This window comes from Sinocyclocheilus anshuiensis, unplaced genomic scaffold, assembly GCF_001515605.1.
Source record: "Sinocyclocheilus anshuiensis isolate Anshui unplaced genomic scaffold, SAMN03320099.WGS_v1.1 scaffold1083, whole genome shotgun sequence".
In the NCBI taxonomy this organism is placed as follows: domain Eukaryota; kingdom Metazoa; phylum Chordata; class Actinopteri; order Cypriniformes; family Cyprinidae; genus Sinocyclocheilus; species Sinocyclocheilus anshuiensis.
The window spans coordinates 498396-508005 of NW_015544206.1; the positions used below are offsets into that span (position 1 = coordinate 498396).

The 9610-nt window shown below is 32.6% G+C and overlaps 1 protein-coding gene across 1 annotated transcript in view; it reads left to right on the forward strand.

Annotated features, from left to right (window-relative positions):
* Window positions 1-94: 94 nt before the first annotated feature.
* The window catches only part of LOC107696919 (ankyrin repeat and BTB/POZ domain-containing protein 1-like), an 11049-nt gene continuing 1533 nt past the window's right edge, over window positions 95-9610 (forward strand). Inside the window, exons 1-11 of the mRNA XM_016497491.1 lie at window positions 95-540; window positions 1773-1835; window positions 1923-1978; window positions 3098-3242; window positions 3320-3479; window positions 4726-4771; window positions 4853-4969; window positions 6439-6550; window positions 7300-7399; window positions 7637-7804; window positions 8724-8924. Coding sequence (XP_016352977.1) covers window positions 485-540; window positions 1773-1835; window positions 1923-1978; window positions 3098-3242; window positions 3320-3479; window positions 4726-4771; window positions 4853-4969; window positions 6439-6550; window positions 7300-7399; window positions 7637-7804; window positions 8724-8924 — 1224 coding nt within the window. The 5' untranslated portion in view covers window positions 95-484. The remainder of the gene's footprint in view (window positions 541-1772; window positions 1836-1922; window positions 1979-3097; window positions 3243-3319; window positions 3480-4725; window positions 4772-4852; window positions 4970-6438; window positions 6551-7299; window positions 7400-7636; window positions 7805-8723; window positions 8925-9610) is intronic.

The window sequence follows — 9610 nt, forward strand, 5'->3', positions numbered from 1 at the left end:
AGCCTAATGCAAAATATTAACAAAAACTATATTAGTATATTAATTATACTAAAATGACACTGCAAATAATAAATCAAATTCTGAAAATGCCTGCATTAACGATAAATCAAATGCCCAAATCCAATTTCATTTTATCATCTGGGGTAGCACAGACTAAAGCAAAAATGAAAATGGAATATAATTTGCGTTTGATAAAAAGATGTAGTCGCGTCAGTAGGACTGTTTATATTCCAGCACCGTCCTTTAGAGGGCGCTGTTGAGACGCACGTAAAGCTCAACTGTACGTACACAAATCTGCTTCCTGTTTACGTTTGTTGAGCGCTTTCTTAGTGCGAGAAGAAACAGCAGACGTCGCGAACTGCACCTGGAAACAGGCTCCGCGTTAGTTTTGTTCAGAGCCGTCGCTGTCCGTACGCCTGCAGCCGACCCTGTTTGTTAGACAGGCCGTTTCAATGCATTTCAGAGAAGCTTTACCGCCGCGCAGATGGACGCTGTTGATCTGTTTTCAAGCTGCAGAAAGGGCGACATTGCCAGAGTGAGGTCAGACAGCTGATGGCTTCTTGTTGTTGTTTTGGTTTGAAGTTTCGCATGTGGACAAATGTGCATGGCCTATTTATTCTGAAGATATTTTATATGCAGATATACACGAGATATGCATATGGAAATGACTTTGCACAGCCTACGTAATCTCTAGACTGATTTCTATTCAAGCAAGTGTACACTGACCTATATTGTCTGTATATAGTATTTAGTCATAACTGAGCAAATATGCATCACTTTACAATCTTCAGATAAATGTGCATATGTAAACAAAAGTGCATGGTCACTATAGTAATAACTGTTTATGCGCATCTGAGCAAATGTGCATGGGCTACATATATGCATTATACTGTATAAACAAATGCATTTCGTATTTGTATTAAATGATCTAGACATTGCATATGCTTAACTAAAACAAACCCTAAGTGGTTTTAATTTCTGTTAATGTATTCATATATATATAATCTAATCTGTGTTTAGATACTGTATGTACTCATGCAAACAAATGTGCTATTTTTTGCTACATGTACATATGTGCATGTTTAAGCAACGCTTAATCGTTTACATAGTTTGTGGATATTGCATATTGCATATCTGAACACGTATGCAAATATGCACAGCCTACCAAATCTCTTAATTAAATAAAAACTAAAATAGTCTTTATTTATATTTAATCAAATGTGCATTTCCTACGTAATATTGTGAGACTGCATATGTGTAGCTATATAAACCAATTTGCACGGTCTATGTATAGTGTTTGGAGACTGTATATGCGAATCTAAGCAAATGTGAAGTGAGCATAAACTATATAACTTTTAAATAATGTGTATGCATGTCTAAGCAGTTGTGCATGCATATGTGTTATGTAGATACTTCATGTACGTTCAGTAGTCAAGATGCCATTACATTACTGTATAGAATTACGCTTTTCAAACATCTTTGGTTGATGGATATGCTTGTAATGCCGTAAGATATCAGGGTTGTTTTTCAGTAGCAATTTGTTTGGCAGTAATGTTGTGAAATAGTCAGACACTCTATGTGGCCCAAAAATTAGAAGGAAAAGCATGTGAGTCTGACAGATAACATGTTGTCACTGTATTGGCCCACATACTGGAATTACTGTACTCGATCTGCTGATTTCTTGTGTTCAGTTCTGAATGTTTTATTATTATGTTGGTTGTAATGTATCTGATCTCTGTTTTATCGTCTGACGTTTCTTCCGTCTTCTCCAGATACCTGGTTGAACAGAGGGATGTAGAACTGAACATCAGAGATAAGTGGGACAGCACACCTCTGTAAGACTGCTCACTTAGGCTTATTTCCTTTTATTGTCTGCTGTAATGAAGTCTCTGCCTGATATCTCTCTCTGTCTTTGTCTTCAGGTATTATGCATGTCTCTGTGGACATGAAGAGCTGGTGCAGTACCTGCTTGCCAACGGTAAATGCTATGATGATAATTCATACCTGACTGGGGCATTATAATCTGTACTGTATAGTCAGATTTGCACGATTATGTTACAAGATAAAGCCTGAAACACTTAAACATGTCAAAAAAGTTCATTAAAAAAAGTAATTCTATCAATCTTTCCTAAAGAAAAAAGTTTTTCTTTTTTCAGCAAATAGTCAGTAAACGCAGGTGTGCAACCTTTAGAAAACTTTCAGATGGTGAAACAATTCTTAAAACTCCTCTCTATCTATCTATCTATCTATCTGTCTGTCTGTCTGTCTGTCTGTCTATCTGTCTATCATTTATTTATGTATTCATTAATTAATTCATTTATTTATTTTTTTGTATATATAGGGTGTGTGATTTTTGTAACCCTGTTACCAAAATTTGAGCATGTCAAAACACAACTTAACTTTATTTAAAATTATGGGACTAAATGTTTGCTTGCAGTTATTAATGAATCTATATTTCCTATTAAAAACAAAATATGTCTGCACTGCTTGTTTTTTCATAATAAGGTTGTGTGCAAATGTGGTACAGAGCTAATATAATGAATTTAATTTTAGTTCAATAGATTATGTAAGTTATGTCTGAGACCTGAAGACATTTGTCAAAAAAAAAAAAAAATCTTAATTTTTTTTCTTTAATTTTGTAAAAGTTTTTTTATTTTTTTATTTTTTTTTGTACAATTTACAATAATTTCATGAGCTTTTTTGGGGGGGCAATTATAAATTAAAAAAATATATATTTTTTTCCTGTAACCCTATTACCAAAATGTAATAAAGGGTTTGTGTGTTTTTTTTTTTGTGTTTTTTTTTTTGTGATATAACTGGACAGAGTTGAATTGTAGCTCAACAGATTATGTAATTTATGTTCTTATATTATAATTTGAGTTGTATTCAATCAAGACCTAAAGATGTTTGATTGCTTAACTTTTCATGCTACGTTAAATTTTATTTTAGATAATAGTTTTTCCATCATACATAATAGGTCTCACTAGAAATCAAATAGATTTTTTTGTCCTCAGTGATGTTTTTTTTTAAAGAAATGCACTGACTGTGTTATTAGTATTTGTGAAAGTGCATTACAGGTGTGTGTTTGCCGTTTCAGGAGCAAAGTGTGAGGCGAACACGTTTGACGGCGAGCGCTGTCTGTACGGAGCGCTGAGTGACCCCATCCGCCGCCTGCTCAAAGAGTACAAGTGCATCACGGCGAAGGCCATGCAGAGAGACTATTACGACCAGTTCCTGCAGACGTGAGGACCACAAACACACTCAAACACAAACCACGGTCACTTTCACAAACTCACTGATTGGTGCTTCCCCCTTGCAGGCTTTTGGAGCAGGGAAACTACAGCGATGTGACGTTTATGGTGCACGGTGAGATGTTTAAGGCCCACCGCTGTATCTTGAGTGCCCAATCAGAATACTTCGCCCACATGCTGGAGACCAAGTGGAGGGGGAAGAGTGACATTACCCTCAAACATCCACTGGTAGGTGCTGTTTCACTGCACACAAATCACTTTCACTGTACTGATTCCCAGTCTGCGTACTATCCATTCTGTGCCACATGTGTGGAAGCCCATTATTTCACAATTTCGGCTTTCTTTTGACTTTTTTTCTTAGAATTGTGAGATGTAAACATACTTGTGAGATAGAAACTCGCAAATGTGACTTTTATCTTGCAATTCCAAATTTACATCCCACAAGTTTATATTTTATAGTTCAGACCTTTTTTCTCAACATTTTGAGTTTACATCTCACAATTCTGATTTGATTTGTTTTTGTATTTTTTTATTATAAAAAATAAAAAAGGTTATTGTGAATTTTTATCTCACTATTCAGACTTTTTTTTGTTTACACTACAGAATTAAAAATGCATTTAATTGACTTTTTCTCTCACAATTGCAAGTTTATATCTTGCTGTTAAATGTATCATTCTGACTTTTTTTCCTCACAATTCTGAGTTTATAGCTTGCAATGACTTTTTCTCAGAATTTGGAGTTTACATCTTGCAATTCTGACTTCACAGAATAAAAAAAATGACTTTTTATCCGACAATTCTGACTTTTTTTCTTACTATTGCGAGTTTATATCGCACATTTCTGAATTTATATGTCATAATTCTGAGATATGAAGAACTATATGAGATATAAACTCAATTACCTTTTTTATATTCTGTGGCATAAACAGGTTTCCATACAAATGATATTATGTCAAAGGAGCCCAGATGGCATATTATTTGCGATGCATACTTTTTCATGCTTTCACAGAAATAAGAAAATTGGGAAATGTCACTTTTTTCTGAATAGTAGGTTATGCCACCTTTTTATAATTTCGGATGAAACACATGTTACATTTACATTGATTAATTTAGCAGATGCTTTTTTCTAAAGTGACTTACAGTACAAATGAGGAATACAATAAGCAATTCATTATAAAGGGGCAAATAAACACTAGAAGTGCTTATAATACAACATTTCAGACTTCATTTAGAACAGTAAACACTAGAACAGGGAGGGATCAAGAAAAAGTAAAAGCATAGGATTTTTCTTATTCATCATGTTTTCTTCAGAAGTTGTTAATGCTACTGTTCACATCTTCTTGAGCTGCTTTAATTATCTTCTCCCCAGGGCTGTCTTAAATTAAGAACAGACTTTTCTCTCTTATAACCTTTTATTTCAGCATGCTGAATGTGTGATGTGATCCTAATGTGTCAATTTTAATTTCCTTTTCCAGGTCAACCCTGCTGCATTTGGTGCAAACATGCGGTATTTCTACACTGGTGAGCATCAGAGTTTGTAGGTGGTGTTAGTACTCTGGTGGCAGACAGCTTTATTCTTCACCGTGCGCTGTCTTTTTCCAGGCCGTTTGGATATAGATGTGAATTACGTGGAGGACTGCAAGCGTTTGGCGAAACAGTGCAAGATCAGCGAGCTGATTGAGGAGCTGGAAGTGAAGTGCAAACAGGTCTATGAGTTTGGTGAGGAGTGTTGTGAAGCTACATTGAAACTCATAATGATTCATGTTAATGTACACCTTGAAAAATAATTAGCTTCACTGCAAGGTGTTAACAAAAAGTAGATAACTGCATTAAAGTGATACTACTGTTTTTTTTTTACTGTTTTTAAAAGTCTCTTCTGCTCACCAAAGCCTAAAAACAGAAATATTGGCAAATTTTATTACAATTTCAAATAAAGGTTTTCTATTTAAATATATTTTCACAATTCCTGTGATGGTAAAGCTGAATTTTCAGCATCATTACTCCAGTCTTCAGTGTCACATGATCCTTCAGAAATCATTCTAATATGCTGATTTGCTTGCTGCTCAAGAAACATTTCTTATTATTATCACTGTTGAAAACAGTTAATATATTTGTGCAAACCTTGATCATATTTATAGGATTCTTTGATGACTAGAAAGTTCAAAAGAACAGCATTTATTTGAAATAGAAATCTTTTGTAACATAAATGTCACTTTTGATCAATTTAAAGGGGTCATCGGATGCGACATGCACTTTTACAACCGACATCTGAGCCGCTGAAGACGCAGTGGATTACATTTATTTTTGAAGGGAATGCTCCCCGATCTGCCTAAATGTGTCTATGTTTGCGCGAATCATTCATGATCCAGCCTCATCTACAGAAGAAGTGAGTATAATGTTTTGTAATGAATCTTTGCAAATCGACTTTCCTAATAATGTGCTAGTTAGCAAGTTTCACGATGAATGCGGCTAAAGTAAACAGTCCCTCAGAGAGCGGCTCGGATGAAAGGGGCGGGGTCAGCAGAGCTCATTAACATTTAAAGGTAAATGCTACAAAACTGCGTGCTCTGAAAAGAGCTGTTTTTGACTGGGTAAAAAAGGTGTTTTTTACACTACCATTTAGAAATTTTAACCAAACTATGTTACAGACTTTTCATTAAGACCCTAAAGAGTCATATCAACTTGTGGAAAATGGGCATCCTATGACCCCTTTAATCAATTAAATGCATCTTTGATGTAATAATTTGAATAAAAGTAATCATTTCCTTTGAAGTTCTATCACTTTTGAACAGTGATGTATTTATGGGAGGTAATATGTTTCTGATTTTAATGCAGCTATGATTTATTCAAGAAATTACATTAGTATTTATCTTGCACAAAATATTGTTTAATGTTATTTAATGAAACCTTGCCAATTAAGTAATGTTAATATGTTGAACCATATTTAAAATGAATAAAAAAAACAGTGATGATAGCATAATTTTAAAAAAAAAACCACTACAGAAAATCCTCAGCGGTATTTATTTTGTAAGTTTTATTTATTTATTAATTTTTCCCCCTACAAAAAAATCAGTAATTTCAGGATTTTGGGTAAATTATTTAGTGATGAGTTGGTGAATCAGTTATTTTGCTGCAGTGAACCATCTAGACAAACTGACTTCTCAGCTCTCTTGTTCTCTCTCTGTCAGTGTCTAATAAGCCTGGGACGTGTGTGAAGGTGTTGACTCTGGTTCCTCATGACTTTCAGCTGCAGGATGGAATGGCTCTGCTGGCTGACAGCGCACTTCCTGCCGAGCTGCGGTTTTTTTAGAATTATGGGATGTGCTGTTGCCTAGCAACTTGTGGTTTAATTCATAATATTCAAATGCCAGTTCCTGTTGCCCTTTTGGAGCTGGAGGCTTTTCACATGAGGCTCCCTCTCCTCATGAAGAACAAATTTGTCTTAAGGACCTATAAATACTGTCAAAAAAAAAAAACTTTAACATTTTCTCATGAACTGCACATCTGGTGGAGATGAGTTTCTGGACGTAGTTTTTAAAAGCTTACAAAAATTGAATTGTATTTTTTTTTTTAGAAATTAAAATGTAAGACATCAGTGCATCTCCATACACTAATATTCAAACATTTGGGGACAGGACGATTTGTTTTGGAAAGAAATTAATACTTTTATTCAGCAAGGACACATTAAATTGATTAAAAGTGACAGTAGAGACATTTATAATGTTACTTAAGATTTCGGTTTCAATTTCAAGATTTCTGAGCTTTCTATTTATCAATGAATCTTGAAAACAAACATATTTAAGCAGCACAACTGTGTTTAACATTGATGATAATCAGAAATGTTTCTTATGCAGCAAATCAGCATATTAGAATGATTTCTGAAGATCATGTGACACTGAAGACTGGAGTAATGATGCTGAAAATTCAGCTTTGATCACAGGAATAAATTGCATTTAAAAACATATTCAAGTAGAAAACAGTTATTTTAAATTGTATTAATAGTTCACAACATTACTGTACTGATTAAAACTCTTGATGTTTGATCTTTAGGTTGGATATGGTCAGCTTCCTTTCGATCTAGCTGATAGTTTTCCGAGTTACCCTGACATCTGCTTCCGGGTGGAGGGCTATGACTTCCTGTGTCATAAGGTCAGTGTTTAACACTGATCATCACGATCCCTGAGTGTTGTAGGTAGGACCATATTATTATTATTGCATAGCCCACATGCAAATACTGTAAAGATATCAATCTAATATCTCTTGGCTACATTTTTTAATTACTCAGAATGAATTATTAGTATGACGGTTGTGCTTTAATATTATATTTGTGGTTTGATTAAAAAGGGTATTTGTGCAGATTAAATGTGTTTGTGTTTATGTGCGCAGGTGTTTTTCTGTAGTCGTAGTGATTATTTTAAGGCGCTGCTGGAGGATCATTTCAGCGAGGGTGAAACTCTGCAGACTCATCCCAGTATTCCTGTCATCACCCTTCATGATGTGTCTCACGATTTGTTTACAAGAATCCTTTACTACATCTACAGCGATAACACTCAGGTACACACAAACACGCTAACATGTACAATAAACACTAAAACTCCTCAATCAAGACTAGGGCTGCACGATTAATCGAATGTGATTGTCATGCGCAGACACATCCCATCAGCGGAGGATTGGAAGACAAGAAAGTTATTAAACTAAATTTTTCCGCAAACAAAACGCTTCCAAAGACACGTTTTAGTGTAGTTCTGGCATAAAACAACCCGAGATCTATCACTGTTACTGTGTGAACTAAAATGAAAACTGTTAAAAGTTCAGTAATTGAAATAAAGCAGAAGTAAAATAAAATAAAAAAAAATACTAAAAGTGTTAAGTACGAAGTAGAAATATAAAAACGAATAAAATTACTGAAAATCTAAAAATAAAAACTAAGTCAAAATATAAATAAATTAATTGAAGTAAAGCTGAAATAAAATAAATAAAAATACTAAAATAACTAAAAAATAAATAAAAATAAAGGTAAATAGACAAATAATAAAATAAAAAAATAAAACAATAGAAATAGAAATATTTATACAAATTAAAAAGAAAGTTGAAAATATAAAAATAAAAACAAAGTAAAAATGTGTATAAATTACATTTAAAATATGAATATATAAAAAATTAAATATGAATATTTTAATTTATTTTAACCTATATTTACTAAAAAAATAAAAATAAATCCAGTCTTTTTTAGATATGATTTTTATATGATTAGAGCACACTTTATAAGGGCATATTCTTGTACTTTTTTCTTCCAAGTTGACAAAAATGTCAGTCCAGGTTTCTTTCACCTTAAACAGGCATAATATAGTTTTACAGGACAGTTTTCCACTCTCTCTTTAAGGCAAGTCATCTTGTTTGATCATATTCATTAGCTTCATAAATGCAGCGATCCGTCAGATGTGCTAATGAAGCCTCTGTGATTGTCTTCCAGCTCTCTCATGAGAACATGTATGAGGTTCTGTGTGTGGCCGACATGTACCTGTTATCGGGTCTGAAGCGTCTGTGTGGCAGGACTCTGGCTGTGCTGCTCAACGAGGAGAACGTGCTGCACATGTGGAAGACGGCCAAACTGTTCCGGCTCTCGCGTCTGGAGGACCAGTGCACTGAATACATGGCCAAGTTCATAGAACGGGTATGTGTTCATTCACAAATATGCTGCTTATGATCAAAATTCACATAATTAATGTCCCTGGTGTTATTGTGGACCACTTATCCAATAATTTTAATAAAAAATATTTTTTTATTTGAATGATCAAAAAGTAAATGATTTAATATAAAAAATAATATTTTATATAAATGTAAATAAAAAAATATTGTTTATACATATAAATTGATGTGAATATAAAAAATATTTGTTAATAGTTTTATAAAATATAAAAAAAGCTTTATTTAATAATAAAATTATATCAAATTTTATATTGATATATATTTGTAGAATATAAATATAATTATTCTAATATAATTATTTTAAAATATACAATATGTAAAAAAAATTATATTCATGTATGTTAATTTTTGTTAAATGTCATTTTATATTCATGTAATTTATATAAAATAAATATATTGAAATCATAGTTAGTATTAATTAAATATAAAAAACTTATGATATAAAAATTATTTAATACAAGTATCATATTTGTATAACATATAAGATTTTTCAAATAATTATATTATAAATATTAATTCATTCATATTAATGTAGTAGTGTAAAAATATTTTTAAATATAAATAATTTAATAGAAGAATGTTTAATTTTGTATAAATATAATTTTGTATTTTTATAATATAAACATATAAAATATAGTTTTATATTGTAAA